The sequence below is a fragment of the Talpa europaea genome, assembly GCF_964194135.1.
Source record: "Talpa europaea genome assembly, chromosome: 1".
Lineage (NCBI taxonomy): Eukaryota > Metazoa > Chordata > Mammalia > Eulipotyphla > Talpidae > Talpa > Talpa europaea.
The window spans coordinates 102,200,839-102,220,446 of NC_140073.1; the positions used below are offsets into that span (position 1 = coordinate 102,200,839).

At 39.2% G+C, this 19,608-nt stretch overlaps 1 protein-coding gene across 1 annotated transcript in view; it reads right to left on the reverse strand.

Moving 5' to 3' along the window:
* Positions 1-16,272: 16,272 nt before the first annotated feature.
* IFIH1 (interferon induced with helicase C domain 1) overlaps positions 16,273-19,608 on the reverse strand; it is a gene marked incomplete at both ends in the record, with an annotated part of 49,035 nt that continues 45,699 nt past the window's right edge. Inside the window, 3 exons of the mRNA XM_084257328.1 lie at positions 16,273-16,452; positions 16,536-16,629; positions 17,137-17,327. Of these exons, the coding sequence (XP_084113454.1) occupies positions 16,273-16,452; positions 16,536-16,629; positions 17,137-17,327 (465 nt within the window). The remainder of the gene's footprint in view (positions 16,453-16,535; positions 16,630-17,136; positions 17,328-19,608) is intronic.

Below are 19,608 nucleotides of genomic sequence, written 5' to 3' on the forward strand. Positions count from 1 at the left end.
CCAGAGAGTTAACTATCAAAGTTGCCAGAAAAGAAAAATTCAAGAAACAATTAATTTCTTTAGGTGCTTTGATGTAGTATAAAAGGCAAATGTTATATCTCTATAGAAGTGGTTAATCAACAGGAAGCCTGAACAAACAGTATAAATTGAAAATGTGCCTTTTATATTTTACTATAACTTATTAAAACATATTGCAATTTCACTATCATTGTTAGATTAAATTACTACTACTAGCTGGTGTTTATTGATCACTTTTGTTGAGCCTAACATTTTTCTAAGCATTTTACACATACTATCTCATTTCATCCTTAGAATATTAGTGCTATTATCTTCATTTTAAAGATGATGACATGGATGCACAGAAAATTTAAGTAACTTCCCCCCAAATCATACAGCTTATGACTATGTGTTTATAACTTATGTGGGTGGTAGAGCTGGGTGGTAGAGCATGAACCCAGAGAGTCCTATTCTAGAATACAAGTCGATTGTGCCATGTTTAGGGTTCTGACAGGAGTGTACATTTAGGTACAGTGAAGGGCTGTGTAATCTAGACTGGATCTGAGAGGAGGTGAAAGGGAAGGAAGAAATTAGCTGGGCTAATATGATGGATATTTTGATGAGGTCAAAAGTGTGTGCTGAATTAAGCAATTGAGTGATAGAGTGGAAGGAAAAGAGGTTGCTACCAGAAAGCAGCAGATTCAAGTATAAGGTTCCAGTGCAACATGCTTACAAAGTGGGGGTATAGATACAATAGTGAGTGGCTAGGTAGAGGCAAAACAGTAAGAGGCTAAGGTGTCATTTGGGATGCCTATGTGGTAAATTAATTCACTCCAAATTATGACTGTACTTGGGCAAAGGGAGAAATACTCCAAGCCAAATTCTAACCTCTACAAAACACTTGATGAGATTTCCAGTTCAAGATGGCTTATTAAACATATATATTCGTTTCTTTGCCTATTGAATCCCCCTGGCTGTAAAGGTAGGAAAAGCACAAAATATACAATAATGGAGGGAATATCACTAGTGGGCAAAGCAGAAGTGGCAGCTGCCTGGCACTCACCTAGAAAAGAACTAATTTGCATTGCAGAAGCTGAACAGTTCCAGAACTGAGATAACATTACCACCAAGGAGAAGATAGAGACACAGGGCTGAAAAAAAATGACTATTTGGACATCCATATACAGACTATTTACCTCTAGGTACAAAACAATCTGAAACTGGGCAGATCTCAGGAAAAACAGCAGTACTTTAAGACATTAGTCCAGTAGCAGGGAGTCCCAGAGGAGCCAACGTGGGAATCCGTGCCTCAGAGTGACACCTGTCCTCCAGTTTAGCAGCTTCCTGACCTCTTATTCTTAAATAAGCCCTATCTTCCAGCAGGTTCACCTGGACCCTAGGGTTCTCTCTAAACTTGTTCTTATACTAGCTACAGTAAACACTAAGAATTAGTAGATAGGATTTATTTTTTTTAAGAATCAAACCTCTAAAACATGAAAGAAAACAAAGATATTAAAAAGAAAAAATAGGAGAAAATTATACTCAAGAAAAACAGGAAAAAAAATGACCATGGAGATAATTTTGAGACACGAATGACTTAGAAAAGCTGGAATTAACATCATCCGTGAGATTCAACAAGATAGTGTCACAATTTAGACCACAGGTGATAGAAAATAACATTCAAAAAACCCTTATGTATTGAAAATACAATCCCCAAAAAATTTTGAAAAAAATGTAGGTTTTGGGAAATGAAACTGAAGGAATCACTTAGACCAGAAAAATGAAAATGGATAAAAGGATGGAAAAGATGAGTTATAGAACATAAATTCAGGAAGTTAAACATCTCATTAGCAGGAATTTGAAGAGGAAATTTCCCAAAGCCAAAGAAGAAAAATGAATGAATACAAGAGAATTTCCCAAAGCTGAAGAAGAAAATACACTTTCAGGGCCCACAAAAAGCTCGGCACAATGATATGAGAGAGGACTCAAACCTAGACATGTCATTGTGAATTTCCAGAATATTAATTTCCAAGAGAAAATTTTAAATTCTTCCAGAGGGAAAAATAAGTCTACAAAAGAAGTAAGAATTAGACTGACAAGAGACTTACCATCTGCCAAGTAGATGCTGAAAAATAACCAAAGAATGTTTTCAAATTTCTGAGAGAAAATGCTTGTCAAGCTAGAATCTACTTCACCAAAATACCAGTCAAATATGAGGACAAAATGAAGATATTTTCAGATGCATTTACACCCCAAATTCCTCCCCTTAGGAAAGAACTTGAGGATGTATTTCAGCAATGTGAGGAATTACAGCACTGGAATCATCACTCAGGGGAGAGCAAAACGGGGCTAACAAATGAAGAATCTGGCCTTTGGAAACTGGCTAACTTTGGGGATACTCCTGTCATCTGTCATCTCATGTCATTTTTTTTTTTTTTTGAGTTACTCTTTTCCCTAAGTTTCGGTTGTTTTTCATGTCCATTGTAAACAAGAGTCCCAGTAGTGGCATACTGGTGAAAGCAACTGAAGGAATATCAAAGTCAAATCTTAAGTGTATCCTCTGCTGAGCACTATGAACACAGAGAATAAAATGCAATCTTACCAAACTAAGCTCAAAAGTAGTGCATACATATTGACAACAGTTTTAAAACGTTCACTGTTTTAAAATCTTTAGGATTCATTATAGACAAACTACAAGTTTTTTTTTTTTCAATTCAGAAATTATCAAAAATGTTATTTATTATTTAGGTATCAACAAATTTATACTTCCTAGAAGACAGAAAGTTAGTTAGATCACTATGTCTAGAAATTACAAAACAATTTTAGTGACAAAATTTTACTTCCTTTGAACCAGACCACTTCAGTTCCACCATACCTCACCTTTGGTGTGCTATTCCATCCAAGATCCAAAAGTGGAGTCCTAGAAACAATAAAATTCAGTCATCAGATCAGCTGGTCAAGAAAAATATATGAAAGGCTATTTCTCCATGGAAATAAAATCTATCCCAGTATATTTATTATGCAATGTATTTGAGGCCAAGTTGACTGTTTTGCTCTCTCTCTTTCTCTCTGTGCACTCCCATTTGGCCCCTGCCCTACAAGTGTAAGGCTGAGAGGCTATGTCTAAGAATCTACCAGCCCATGCTACACACACAACCTTTTTTACTTCTTAAATGTGCATGCTTTTTCCTGAGTCTCATTCCCATGGCAAATTTGAATTAAAAAAATTGCTAACGGTGACCGACTTTAATATCAACAATGTCTTCACGGTAGTGAATTCAAGCAGCGAGGCAGACTGCCAAAGGCCAGCTCCGGCAAAATGTCGTGTCAGGGGTTCCTGAAAGGATGAGATGGCATTGGTGAAATCGGCGAAATGGAGGGATGAGGGGAAAAGGGAAGGAGGAGGAGGGGTAGTGAGGAGACACAGACACTCTGTCCAGGTGCAAGGATCTCCTGCTGAGGGTCTCAGCCGGTCTTCATTTATACAGTAAAGCAGGCAGTGAGATTACATCAACATTAGCAATGAAGCAGAACAAAGACAATCAGTACAGAGTTTCTCACGGGCATATGGCGACCCTCCTGGTCTCAGACCAAAAAGGGCACTTCTTTGATCACCGTAAGAAAAACATCAGGAACAATTAGTTTTCTAGGTGCAACTCATTTTCCCAGCATGATCAATCACCTAAGACAGCACAATATTTGGTAACAATCACTCTTTTAAACTCCCTTATACCAGAAAGGGCGTGAATGTCTTATCCTATATTTTGTTACTTAAATCAGTCTATTTCCCTAGCATACAAGTAATCTAGCTAATCTATTATCTACTTCAAAGTGGCCTAAAGTAGTTCATCAAATCTATTTCATTTCTTTTTTTTTAAAGATTTATTTATTTATCTATACAAGCACTGGGTACAGTCAGAAGCACGGGAGGGTGAGAGAATTCACCAGAGCCAGAGCGGGGAGCAGAGCAGGCAGAAGGACCGAAGGACACTGCTGAGGGGAGCAGCGGGCGGCAGGAGAGGTCTGCGCGCCATGTGGGACCCTCCTCCGGTGGCCGGGGAGCAGCCGGGGATCGAACCGGCGCCGCAGAGGCCGCGGGCAGCTTCACAAGCCAGCGCTCAACCGCTGCGCCACCGGGGAGGCCCCAAATCTATTTCATTTCTACAGAAGTCTAACTCTTAACTAAAAATACCTAATCTCCATACAACCTGCGAACTATTGACCTTTTGCATACACCAGGAAATGTACTGCTGACCCAAACATGTACCCCCCTGGGTTAGACCATGGTTTCCATGCACAGCTGGTTCAGGACAGCTTGTTCTCCATAGTTCTCAGCGCCAAAACGTATCTTTGCTAACTATACCTTTAGCAATTTTACTTTCTTTTGTAATAATTCATGCGTTAAGAACAACGGGCCAATTAACGCCTTACTCCGAATTAGGTTCTCACAAGCCAATTTATAACTTATTTTTGCATTAACCAAGAACAAACAGTAGAGTGTTAGTAGGCATTGCTGTGGAAACTCCCGTGTTCACATATTCTGGGAAGTGTAGAAACTCCCTTCTTCTTGGGAGTCTCCCCCAATGCCTGGACCTTGTCAAGAGACAGCATGGGTAGCGCGGCCTACAGCAGCTGACTGTTGGGCAAGTTATGCAACTTCTTTAGGAAGTCGATTTTAAAACAGCAAAAGACTCGGGAGAAAAGGGGATGGGACTCTTAGTGATGCAGTTTTACCATTTAGTACTTACCTCCTGCTTGCATGAGTAAAACCAGACTTCTTAGAATTAAAAGAGGTAAACATTATGCTATCATGAAAAAATCAAGTAACCTTTTCCTTAGGTCTATATAGACTTAAGCTGACACAAAAGTAATATTTTTATGTGCCTGGTACATGACACAAAATAAAGAGAATGACAGCAAAGATGAGAAAATCGGAAAAACATTACCATCAAGGGCTCATGTCTTTCATCAAATTTTACCTTCTCTGTTAAGCCTAATCATTTAAAATTGACAGTTCTTCCCAACCTCCAGGTTTTCTTGATCTCAGTCTTCTTTTGATTTCCTAGAATTTACCACTTCCCAATGTTCTGTATCTTTTTTGTAACTTATTATAGTAGTGCCAGCAAGGCACGGAGCAGGTTCTCTATGATCAGGTGGACTGGTAAAGGAGGAGTCCCGGAGCCTTCAGTGGCTTTTTTAGGATTTCCTTGATCTTTCTACGCTATTTGTAGTGGCAACCAGGCACAGGGTAGGCAGGGAGGCCTGAGGGCTGGGAGGCTAACAGGCCTACTAACCCTCGGGTAATCTATCTTTACTCTCTCTCTGGGCTTTCCCTTAGTCTCTCCCTAGTCTCCACTGCTCTCTGTCCCATGGTCCTCTGCCCCGCCAGCCCTCTGCTGCCCTTATATGCTCAGGCTCTGACTCAGGTGCGCCCAGTCACACACGCCCTCACCACGCCCAGGGGTCACCATCAGGAATGCGTGTAAGAGCACAGGTGTCAACCATTGATGCTAATGGCAGGAGGGTGGGGAAAAATATAATGATCATTTCCCTTTACCCTACATTATATTTAACTTATTATTGTATATTTATATAGCGCCATTATTTTTGATTTTTTTCACACATATGGCCCCAAGATGGAAAAACAATGCTCGGTGTAAAACAGATGCATAATTATTGCTGTATGAATGAATGAATGAATGAATGAGTGATTGAGTGATTGTAGAGGCTATGACACCCCCCTGCTGCTCACTGTGGGATGAAGCTAGATAGCATTCAAAGAGAGTACCTTCAGGTGTGACCCTTAAGGGCCAAGCAAGCTCTTTATTGTCAAACAAGCAGATATTAACCATTGTTATTTAACAATGGTCATTTAATCCTTGTGCTACTGCTTCAGGGTGCCTTTCAACACGAATTGTAGTTTTGTTCATTATAATATGGAGAATTAGTAATTGGAGACTTTACTGCAGCTATTCAGTTATTTTTTCCTGAGAACTGAGGAAAGATTACCAGCTATTTATGAGAAGTATCTGTTGTATGGATTAGTAAAGTGAGAATTATCCATGTCCACTTCCTTTTGACATTCCAATTAGTAAAATTTCAATGAATGTATAATCTAATAAATATATAATTCCACTCTGATAATTTTTCTAGCAACTTGTAGGTACTTACAGGTATCACAGTATCAGGATATTATAATTAATATAAGAAATCATTTGATAAAATCCTAGAACTGCTAGAGACATAGAAGATAATCTTTGTTAGGTTCATGTGCTGTAATTGTGGGACAGTTTTTTTTGGTTTTTTTGACAAGTAATTCACCATGCTTGTGGTAGATGACTTGGTGTAGCAATCAATTTGAGTGGCAAAGCTAGGCTGACATAATCAAGGATTTGTATGAACCTGTGGGCTCTAAAAAGCCTGTGGGGCTATCTGGAGCAGCCCGATGGGGACTGGCTTTTCCTCTAATTAGGGCAAGCGGTTATACAGCAAATTCTCTCTTTTATGAAACTTTGCTTTTTTCTCCTCCAGGCTAATATGGATGGACCCATTACTGGAGAGGGAGTGGTAAATGTTGCAAGAAACAGTCGGTGTAGGAAAAAAGATGAGCAGGACATGGTGGATTCTGTGGAACTCCACAATCTATTCAGGCATTAATTTATTGTCCTACAATGTGGTGGACTAGCCTCAGTTAAGATATGAGCTCACTTGATTTCTCTTTTGGCAAATACAGAAGATTAGAGAAACAACACTTTCTGTTATCTTGAGGTATTCATCTATTATTCTATAACCTTGTCCTCCTGTTACAGGAAAAATGAATAGTGTTCCCATCTTCCATATAAATGTATATCTTCTGATGGAAAATGAAAGGGGAAAAGTTCCTTTGTTGATCGCACAAGAACTTATTCTAGTTTTGCTTTGACTCAACTGATAGAAATATTCAATGGAAGGTGACCCACATGGCACAGCAGACCTTTCCTATCTCGCCTGCTGCTCTCCTCAGCAGTGTATTTCAATCAATCCACCTGCTCTGTTCCCCACCCTGTCTCTGGTGAATCCTCTCACCTTCCTGCACCCCAGGTCTTATATGCATAAGTAAACAAATCTTTAAAAAAAGAAATATTCAATGTGCATTACTAGATCATTTTCAAACATATACTAAGGGTCTGATAGGGCATATCCTTTATTCCAGAATCACCTTATTCCTATGATTACTACATGTTTGTCCTTTTGGTAGAGTGGGAAAGGATGCACAAAGTAGCTTAGATTTATGGTGTCATCCTTGCTGGGAACCAAAACTCAGGGAAGTAAAAACTTTGCTTTATTCACAAATCAAAAGATTCTGACTCCTTAGGCCAAGGAACAGGTATCCACCACAGTTCAGTGATCGGTGTGGGTGGACTAGTGATACCGGAATTGTAGGTTTTCAGGCCTAGTCTCCCAGCCAGGAACGGATCCCAGGCTGCAATGGTATCGCTGAGCCCCAGCTACTAGACCCCCACGGGTTGGTGTCTCACGAAGCCGCAGCAGGAACTTCACAGACGCTCAGGCAAGCAAGCGAGAAGAGGCAGATTTGTTTAGAAAAAGTTTATTGAGGAGAAAAGGAAGAGAAATAAAGTGGGACTCCCAGGCCAGGGAACCAGGCCAGGGAGGGGCAAGGAAGCCCAAGTGGAGTCGTGTCTCAGGGAATATATACCTTTTTTCCCAATTATTCTAAAGTTCCCACAGTCTCTCTGTGATTGGTTAGTTCTCGGTGGTCTCACTCACTGCCTAAATGTCTCTGTGCCCAGAACTAAGTCTCTGTGTCCCAGCCCTTATCTTTTTTCTTTATTATCCTTCATTTGGCATGTCCACTGACCTTAGTCCTGGGGTGTTTGATTAATTCCCTTTGGAATTTGTTGTCCTTATCTCTGGAGCCTTCCTTAAACTTTCCTGAAGTCCTGCACTGTCCTTGAGGCTGCCTAATTATCCCTAACTTGCTCTAGGATTCACTAGGAAACAGCTGGAGCCCCAGTGAGCAAGTTCCTTGGTGCAATGAAATAGTCTGTATGCCAGGAATATGACTGCATGTGACACCAGATGATGCCCCCCAGAACTGAGTCATATTGAGAACCAAAATAAGATAATGTAGAAAAATTACTTGTGTTTGAAAATGAGAAATTATTTGTATTTGTTTCTATTACCACTGTGACGTACTTTCATATTAATTTTGTTTATTGCCATCAGTTTCGTGCTGGCGTGTTTATCCTAGCTCGTGATTTAATTTCAACATCAACCAGAAACACTCATTCCCTTGATTCCTGATTCTCACTGCTAGTGATCAAACTCAGATTTTATCACCTCATCCCTAACGATTGTAATTAGTTCTTTCCTGATTTCTGTTCTTCCCATTGTTCTCTCTGCATTTTACAATTTAACCTAGCCCCTTGTTGATCATTGCAGGGTAAGGAAAAATGTCAGGCTTTACTGTCCTCCCGCCATCAGGATAGATGATGGATCCTTGTCCTGAATGCATGCCTGATGGCGGGCACCTGGAGTAGGGTGTGGGCCTAGGTAGGTGGGGGAGAGAGAGAAAGAGAGAGAGAGAGAGAGAGAGAGAGAGAGAGAGAGAGAGAGAGATAGCGCTGGAGAGCTCAGATAGAGTGAAGACTTGCTGGGGGCTGGGAGGCCTGCCAGTACCCCAGCACCCCTGCCTGCTATGTACCTGGTAAACCCCCATAAAAGCCTGCAAAAAGCCACTGAGGACTCTGATTCCTCCTTTACCCGGTCTGCTGGATCATAGAAAACCTGCACTGTGACCATTCCTGCCTGTACAATCATCCTTTTATCTTTTTGTTCTTCCTTCTTCCTCATTACCTCCATGTAGAATGCACTTCCTACTCTTTTAAGTTGTTTTAAAGAAATTGGAATTGAACATCTAATATATACAAAACACTATCTAAATTCTTCAGTCACTCCGATAGTTTTTTTTCTCAATTGATTCCTGACTTTTCTGAGCTCTTAAATACTTATAATGTTTAGAACATGAGTATTGCATTTTCATATTTTTTTCTGATAAGTTTATGCCTGCAATCATTGATCTTTCAACCAATTTGGTACCTCCACAAGGTCAGAGATTATATCCTACACATCACATCAGAAAAGGACATTAATATTTATTGAATGCTTTCTCTGTGTCAGTGACTGTGGAATGCCTTTAATATTTATTATCCAGAATTTTCTGTATCTGCTTTTCCTTGTGAGTATGCGCTTCCTTCATTGTTCCCATATTGCCCAACCAGACTGCCCTGGTGCCTAATGTTATAGAGCAGCCCCGATATTAAACGGGTTCCTGGCTGTGGGTCCTCACCCGCGCGCTTTAAAGAGACTTATGAATACTCTACTACAGACACACACAAAAGGGTTAATAAAAGGTTTATTTACAAGAGAAAAAGAAAATAAGGAAAAGGTACAACTCAGGGAGAAAATAGGGAAATAAAGTCTTTAATGCGTCCTACCCGATCCGACGACCTGGAAACCCAAAGTCACTCTCAGAGCTGACTGGACGCTGCAAGCTGGCCGAGAGCCCAAAATGGAGAGCGCCCCCCAAAGCCCACGTGTCTGCCTTTTGTATCCACCTGGCTGCTTAACCCCACCCTCAGGTCCCAGCCACCTTCCCTTTGGTGGTGATGGGATTTTGAGTTCCCAGTGTCTTTGGCTTTGACCTGGGGTGGGGGTGGAGTCCACAAAGCCTATATGGAATTTGCTTTGGGACATCCTTTTCCCCCTAACACTAATGCCAAATAACACTGACATGAGTGTATAAGTGGCAAACTTAACCAGTTTTTGGGACAATGATGGTGGAATTTCTACTGGTAATCACTAGTTGGGCTGCAGGTTCTTTTTTTTTTTAGAGTTATTTATTTATGCATACAAGAACTGGGGTACAGGACAGAGGTGTGGGGGTGAGAGGATTCACCAGATACAGAGTGGGGAACAGAACAGGCAGATTGACTGAAGTATACCGCTGAGGGGAGCAGTGGGTGAGACAGGAGAGGTCTGCTGCGCCATGTGGGTTGCTCTGCAGCCGGCTGGGGATCAAACCAGCACTGCAGAGGCTGTGGACAGCTTCACAGTGCTGCACTCAACCACCTGCGCCACCAGGGAAGCCCAGGGCTGCAGGTTCTTTCCTCGCTCCTGGGACTCCCTCTGTCTTCACCATTTTCTCCCCTCTTCTCTAGTTCCTTCTAGCTGATGCTGTTTTGAAAGTTTAATATGCTCTATTGGCTTATTTTACTCCTCTCCATGGTAGCCCACATATCTTGAACATAAAGGGGCAGAAATGGTGGGCAGAGGTTTAGAAACATGGTCTTTTGTTTGATAGGAATTTTTAATTCAGTTATTGTTATTATAACACCAGTTATTTGGATTCAGAAAATGAAATTATCTAGCTGAAAAATGCCTTCTGTCCTGTTTCTGAATTATTTGGTTAAAGAATTGGTCATATGCATTTGAGTCATTTCTTATGTGAAATATAATAAACATAAGAGGAGTTAGATACTTGAAAATTGTAACTTCTCATGAACTAATTCTCAGTTGTCCTTAGATATTATTCTATGAGTCTGCGTCCAATCTGGTAGGAGAAGCCACATGGTAATTTGAGCAGGTAAAGTTCAATAGAAATTTGGTGAAGGAAATTCTATGGGGACTACACCTGAGGGCGGTGAACAACGATGTGAAATATAAATAAAATATAAATTAAAAAAAGAAATAATCACTAATTATAATGGGACTGAAGTAACAGAGGATTAGGTAATAAAGAGTAAAAAGAATGCTAAAGAATGTAGAAACAGTAGATATAAGTAACAGCCACTTCCCTTGTCGCTGAGAAAGAGCCCGGGAGGCTGAGTAGAGACTTCGCTGGAGAGGTAATCGTAGGCTACTGAAAGCGAAGAAGTTGTCTTTCTCCAGCTTACTGGAAATGTGCCCTCTGGGTGGGCACTAGGAGCACTACAGGAACTGAACCCTAGGGAAGCCACCAACACGGCAAAAGCTTGCCAAGCCAACCACCAGAGCCAGGAAGCAAAACCCTTTCTTTCTGCCTTTCTTCTCCACACCCTCACAAGGGAAGCAAAATGCCATGACAGCTGTCAAAGCAAAGATATTTAAAGGACCCAGGAATATTTTTAGGGAACAAATGAAAAAGGTTGAATTTGGAGAGGAGAGGCAATAAAATATCTAGTACTGTTGTCTGATATTCCAGAGATTAAAAATATTAATGTGAATATTCACAAAAATTCCCACCACCCAATGCTCAGCTCTGAAGTGGAAAAACCACCTGTGATTCAGGTACCCATTAAGCCTGGGATAAAGAACACAGAGAGGCAAATAAATAAACAGTTAAGCAATAATGACTTATATTATTAAAGGAAGGGACTGGGAGGAGCCAGGGAAATAAAAAAGAAATACAGTATGATTTTAGGGAGATAATTTTGAGGAGGTTTGAAAAGAGAAAAAGTTGCTGCCCTGTAATAGATAGTATTTGGGAACTTGGGAAACAAAAGTTAAAAAGATTTCACAAAATTTGTATAGGATGTAATTTCCTCTTCCATTTTTGTGCAGGCCAGAAATAAATATTTAAATTACTTTTTAATTAATTTGCATGCTGGTAATGGGTTTCTTCTAAATACAAACCAAGTAAAGAAAGGCTATCCAAACCTCCATGTAGCTTCATTTGAGTTACAACAACGCTAACATTTCAAAGCTTTTTGAGTCCATCAAATTTTTAACCATTCAGATTTTTTTCCTTTTGCACAACAAAGAATAAATATAACAGAACTTAGTCTATTGCCCTGCACATAAAAATTTATTAAATTATTGGGTCTAGATTTATTATTTCCAATTCAACCGGTCCTACTAAGGCAATATTCTTATCAATTTTCAATGAGTCATTTTTCATTTATCAAAGCATATTTAAAAATCTTTACTACTTTTCTATGTCCATCCTCAAATCCAAAGCCCAACTCAGCAATAGCTTAGTGATTGATGCCAGGAGAATAAATTCCGTTTGCCTCCTGTTTTGCTACCTTTACATCAAGCTGTGTCTTCTCATTCATATTTACTTTTATTCTGCTTCTGAAAGGGCAGCAACTCTCCCTCTACCCAACCTTAACCATTTCCTGTGCTCCTGGTTTTATCCTCTCCCTACCCATGCATTTTGCTACATCTCCTCTTTCTCTCTTGATTCTTGCATCTCTCCTTATTTCCAGACTTTCACTCTGCAGTCTGTCAACAGGCTTGAAACTTTGGATCAATCCTCTTTTGAAATTTTATCCCCATCTGTTTTTTACAATGCCATTTAAAGATCATCTATACTTATCACATCCATTTCCTAACCTCCCAATTCACTCTAGATAGACAGAATATCAGACTACCTTGATACAATTCAATTTTCCTTAGTCCAATCATAGTTTAATCAAATAAAGCATATTTTATGAAGTTGTTTATGTATTCTAATCATTGGATGTTTTGAGTAAAGACATACATGGCACCCACTTCCCCCCAACCTCCTGCCACCCTGGCCAGACCAAACTCCAATTACCTGGGCACTCTGTCCCTCAGAATATTTATAAGTTATGACCCGTCAGGGCCAGAATATGATTCTTCCCATTGGCTCAGAGAGATGGACTTTCCAGGGTCACAAAGTAGTGAGGAATCAAACTGAGTCTTTTTCATTCCAAGCTCGCCCCATAAAAACAAAGAGATGACTCACTATCAACTTCTCCTATAATTTAGAAGAAATGCACTAACTGAAGAAGACAGAAGAAGGTAACAGTCATTTCAAATTAACTTCGTAACTCGTATAAGGAAATAAATTAATTTTCTTGATAGCTATGACTCAAGTAATTGTTTACCAGATTTTGGAAATGAGCACTTTATTATGTTCAGCATGAGTAAATGTTATTTTCCTTACTCATTCTCCATTCTAGTTCTGAAAACTGGACTCTGCTAGATCCTAGGAAGTGCCATTTGGTTTTTGTCTTTGAAGAACACAGGGATGTCTTCTGAAGAGGCAGCAAGGAAGGGCTTCTAACCATGTGCAAGGTCATGCAGTGGAAAATAATTGGGTGACCAGAAAAGCTTATGGTAAGAAGGTTTGGCAGAAAATATCAAAAATTTTAATAAGTAATTTACTCTGGGTTGAACATTGCTGGCAACTTCTCACTTTATTGTTCTTTTCCATCAGCACATTAATGTGTTTGAATCTTTGACATTTTAGAAACTACATGAAAATCCAAATCCTCTTTGCTCTAGTGTCCAACTGAATCGAGAACATCAGAATACTCTAAGGCATAACACTCTGATGTAGGAACTATAAAAATCCAGAGGGAATTATACTCACCTCTCATAGCATTTTTCACTTTCAACAATTGTGATATGTACTTATCATCCTTTGGAAAATCATTTCTTCTTCACTTCTGAGTTTGCCTCAATGCTTTATATTCAAAATACTTGTATACATTATATTACTGTATTTTAATTTCATATGCTCTGCCATTGTGTCAATTTCTTTTTTTGTTTCACTTCTTTTCTTCTTTCATTTCTTATCCACCAGGTTAGCCAATGGTTTGTAGTTTGGAAATGCTTGTTGTTTAATTTCCTGACCCTTCAGGCCTTATCCAGCCTGGACACATGACTCTGGGCAGTGTGTCTGTTCTGTGAGAACTCTGTAATGCTCTTAGCACGACATGAGATGTGAGCTATCTTCAAATATGCAATGTATTTAGAAGGTATTTAGCCTACAGCTGATATTACCACAAGTCACTAAGATCTTAAAAGAAAGCAGCCAGAGAGCCAGGATGGACTCTGAGAATGTGAGAGTTGTAAGATAATTTTGATATCATTAAATGCTATTGCTCTTTGCCCAGGAGAGGAAACATAGTCCCTGTGAAATGAAGTTTCTCAGTCACACACCTAATGGAACCCTTTATGGCAATAAAATTCAAGGATTCTAATTCCAAGATGATGTTAACTTGTATAGGGGCTATTCATGGCCTTAAATATCATGACTATTAAGGTGTTTGGTAATAATCAATTGAATTGCTTCAACTATTTCAATTTGGGGGAATGAAATATGTGTACCATACCTTTTAGGTACCACCACGTATTAAGTTTCATACTACTTGCAATATGTATTTTAAAACTTTGAAGAGAAATAACACTCCTTTATTGAAAAAAAATACTGGAAAACATAGATTTAAAAAACCTGATATTTGTTGACACCTCAAAAACAGTCTACATATGTTGCAGTAGTACATTTAGCTATTTTATGCATTTGGTTTCTTGCATAGTTTCCAAAATGTTCTAGAAGACAGCAATACATTAAATGGAGTCAGCTGGAATTCTAAAACATATTTTTAAGAAAAAAAATCATCTTTTGTCCTCTTGCATTCCCAGAAGTTCTGATTGGTTAATATTCATCTTTGTTTAGATCTTATCAAGAAAAGACTAAGTTACTGCTTGATTGAACTGAATTAATCCATAAAACCACAGAAGACTTTTCTAATTTCCCTGTAACATTTTGTTCCTCCTTAATCATGTCAGGGAACTGTTTCTATGGAGCAAGCCATCTATCGAGACTGGTTAAGTGTGAGTTACAATGGTCAATTGGGCATCTTGACCATACCCAAAGAGGCAGCTTCTCTTCTGGAACAATGTTCTTTAGTGCTGGTCAGCTCCAAATTATCATACTTAATTCAGAAACACTGCAAATGTCACAGTCACAGAGAGGTTACTGGGCTGAGGGAGGGACAGAGGTAGAGATTTTTCTTTTCATTCTTTAATAATGTCCAGCATCTGCTCCCTGCTAAGTCCTGTGTGAATCCTGGAATATCCACAACAAAGGTACACTTGTAATACCAGTCTGAATTTAGCCCCCACTTCTGTTGTCAGGCAGTATTTGAGCAGAGTGTTATATTCCTGGAGGAAGGCTGTGGAAGTAAGTCTAAAGCTATCGGCTGCTGCATCTTGATCTTGCTTTTTTTATGGTGCATCATATTTCTTCAAAGTTTTTTTATATGTACACACAAATCAATCATAAAACTGGGCAAGTGATGTGGGAAACAGATTTCTCCTATGTCCTTGAGATTTCAACCTGCTATTATATAAGCCCTGAGAAATCGCCTCACCTTCAGTAGGGGCAGGACCTAGATGATATCATGTGCTCATCACTCTTTTATTTTTAAAAAATATTTATTTATTTATGCATACAAGAACTGGGGTGAAGGCCAGAGATGTGGGAGGTGAGAGGATTCACCAGAGATAGAGTGGGGAACAGAGAGGATCTACTGAAATACACTGCTGAGGGGAGCAGCAGGCGATCAGGAGAGGTCTGCTGTGCCATGTGGGTAGCTCCCTAGTCTGCCAGCAATCGAACTCATGCTGCAGTGGCTGGCAATAGCCTAATAGCCCTGTGTCTTTAAACCCTGTGCCACCAGGGAAGCCCTGCTTGTCACTCCTGTGGTTGCAGTTAAGATTCCCTCTTAGCAGACTTCAGAGATAATCTGGCTGACCCTGAAGAAGCAAATAGCTGTGCAATGAAATGGCCTGCAAACTGCTTGTGTGGTGAGGGCAGCCCCAGGTGCTGTAGTCATCCCCAGTGGAACACTAGCAAAACAGGAATCCCAGTCACACAGCTGCAAGGAAATGAATTCTGCCAACAACTTGAAAGAACTTGGAAGTGATCCTTCCCCCAGTGTTTACAGATGAGAACATTGTCTGGCTGACACCTTGATTTCTGCCTTCTGCCAGAAGACTCTGCCAGACCTGTGGTCGATAGCATCCATACAGGGATAAAGGGGATTGTTTGAAATCACTAAGTTTGTGGCAATTTCTTAAGCAAAAATAGAAAATAATGAAAATGAAGGCAGATAATAATATAGCCATTTCCCCCACAAAATGGCCCATATAGAGAGATGAACTATTTGCTGAGCTGTATTCTGAAATGAATGATAGCACGGCGATTGCTAGCTTGGCTCTGCCTATACACTCCAGCCTGCTGTCCACATTACTATAAGCTCCACACTAATGAGTATGATGGGTAGATTTTTTTTAACCTTTGCCCACCAATAAGATGTGTAATTGAGAGAATAATATATTGTCTTCCTCTATAAACAATTCAAAGCAGAGTAATGATTTATTTATTCTCACATTTGTTCTGTAGCACAATGAAATCTTTGATCAAAACCATGGCAAGTGTTAAGATGGTAATATTTGCAAAGAATATGGAATCAAATATCAGTACTCATTATTCAATTTATAATAGTTTGAATAGTCCAGCTGAGGAAATGTAATAGGCAGTTCGACCCACTTTTTGTATTGTTTCTTTGGTGAATCACTTCCGAAAACCACTACAAAATTCTTTATTTTGAGACAAGGCAAGTCTAAGCTTTTGTGTACCATCATTGTTCCCCAAGCCTGGAAAATAAAAGGGAGAATTAAATGCACATTTGATAAATTATTTTGAACAAAGTAAACTAAGCTGAACAGAATTTACTCACTTGGCCACATGTTTTGCAGATAATCTCGCCATTTATTTGATAGTCAGCAAACTTCATGTTAAGTGCTATGTTTTCTCTCACAATGTAGCGCTTCCTGAAATGTTCAAGGAGTCAGAATCATCCTCAAGAATTCACAAAAGACCAATAGGCAGCCCATGGGTACAAAGTGCTGGACCTGACGCTAATTGGTGAGCATACATAATCCCACACCCTATTCCGCTCCTCCTCCTACCTCCCCCAACTATCAGGGAAATGGCCCTGTCCACATACACCTCTCAAAGGGAATGGTGCCTTTTGTGTCTTCTCCCAACTGTTAATTATTTTATATAGACTGAAGTTGTTGGAATATTTGACAATAGATATGACTGTACATAACTGATGTACTTCGGACCAAAATGGTTTTGGATTTTACACATTTCTCTCCCTGTCCCTGTGCAGTAGCTTTAAGAAATTGACATTTGAAATAGGGACATAACTGGGGGAATAAAGGAGAGAAAGTTCTGGAAAATGAGTCTCATTTGTACTATTTTGGAAAGTGTGTACAATACAATCTGCTTCGCTCTTTATAAAGAAACTTAAAACTGAGACTTCCTAGACATACTTGAAATCTAGTGTCATATTGACGTGGTGCATCCCCTCAATTACGTGGATCTCGTCTGCAGAGCAGGCTACCACACTGCAATTTTTGCAGAGAAAATTTACTGATGGTAGGTTATCCTTGAATTGCTTTGCAATAATTTTCTTGGCTTTCATTTTCTTCTCCATTACACTTTGAATCTGTAATTCCAAAATCTGCATAGAAAAAAAAGATATCAAATTTTTCCCTAATAGTTTCACTGAAATGAATCTCATGGGATTCAGAGATCTTAGATAGTTATGAAAATATATACTTGGCCCTTGGTCTGGAGATAAAAATAATGAGGTGATGACCTTCAGGGAAACAATGAATTTCCCACCTAGTATTCATTCTTCCTAGGAACAGAACTATAATTTTATTCTGTGTGGAACCGTGCTAGCTAAATGACTAGATTCCCAGGTCAGTGTCCAGCAAAACTTAGGAAGATGTTGAGGAGGATTTCCAGAAAGTCTCCTGTAAGTACAGACAGCTGACACATATCCTTTTCCACCTTCTTCCTCATTCCTGCCTAGAGTGAACATACAGCATTTCGAGTTCTAAAAGCTATCTTTCATCTTGAGAATGGAAGCCAAATACTGAAAGGACAGAGAAGACAGGGAGAGAAGAGGCCTGGGCTCCTCATGCTATATCTCACAGCTATTCTATGGGCCCAGATTGCCCCATTCTTTAAATGAGAGAAGCCATTAAACCATTATAGTCTAGGCTTTGTGACTAGTGGCAACATTTTCTCATAACAGAAAAAATCTTGTTTATGAGAGATATAAAACTTGACCTAGGGGCTTTCTAGTGCTCATACCTACACAACCTAGCAGATGTAAAACCTATTTCTTAAATAATTTACCTTCAAACTGACCCTCTGACTGACAACAAATTTATATTAAATTGTGAAGGAGACCATTGTTTTTCTTAAGACCTAATTAATTGTTAAGTAAAACTCTCAGTACTGATGAGCAAAGTTGAATGGTCCATCTCTTTGATACCCTCCCCCTAGATCCCCCAGCTCCAAAGTTTCAAGCCTTGATTGAAGGCAATCAAATTTAACACAGAACAGAGAACAAAACCTGGCAAGCAAACTTATGGGCTATACAATAGTTTTAATCAGACAAAAAATAATTTCTTATGTAAATTATAATAATATAATAACAACATATTCTCTGGCCTTAAACATTAAATTAAGGCATTTGTGTAAGATACTTATTGTTCAGTGAGCTGATTAACAGATGTTTTGGAATAGGATCATATTCATGTAGGCAATTAAAAAACACCTATGTGTGCAACAGAGAAAAATAAAAATAAAACTAAGGTCAATGTATGGACATGTAAGCTAGACACCAGAAACTAAAGGGTAGTTCTAAAATAGTAAAGAATATAATGTAATTAGAGAAGAAAAAAAACCTTAATAAATATATGGGAGGCATAGCTACAATCAGACTAATTCCAATTAAAAGAGAGTAATTCAGCAAAAGCTATTGGGTCAACAGCAGGACAAGTGTCTCAGCTCTTCAACTTGCTCCCAGAAGTCTGTTCTGATTGACAAAACTTTTGGTTCTATATCCATTCTGTATGTGACAGGGAGAATGGATGTCACAATTACAGTCAACTTTCACCATTTACCAGCAGTTGCCTGAACACTGCATTGAGAAGGATTCTCAAATTAGAAGAAAGGAGTGTTGCAGGTCAGTAGCAACATCTGCTGGGAGCTCTGAGCAGAGTGCTGGTATGCCAAATCATTTCCACCTGCTCTGAATTTATCTACCTGGGGTAGTTTTCAGAGGGCAGGTCTCTTAGTCGAAAGAGATCTAAAAAGGTAGTTCAATCTGGGGCCCTGAAAGGGAGTATGTCTTGTTTCAGAGATTATGTCAAAAAATTTGACACATAAACCTCAGAACTAGTGTAGAGTTTACCCAAAACAAATAGTCTTGAAACACCGATCTTTGAAAATGTCCATTTGATTCATTCACTTAAGATGTTAAGTATAAGGCAATAACTTTCCAGTGGAATTACTTGGCCACAAATGTTTGATTTGACACTGCACAATGTTTAGTTTGCCTTATATTTAAGGGGGATTTTTTTAAATATAAGTTTGTGTAGAAACCTGGCCAGGAAACCTTGGAGTTGGTTATAGCAATGCACACCAATTTGAAAGCATCCCTTTCGTGAAACTCTATTTAGGGTAGAGCCAATTCCAATGTTAAGAAACTAACATTCACACCCATATGCAAGGGTGTGAATTTTCTTCTAAATGGATTGTTTGCTATTATAGTAGTTACAGTCTTTAATTCAGTGGTATGGGGGATTTCCTGAAATACTGTAGAAATACATTCTTCCCTCACTGCATTCCTCTCACAACTCAAATAACTCTAAGTTAGTAAACTGAGATGCAATTAGACATACTATGTATTTTCTTATCATTCAGCTATAGCCTCAAGGTCATTC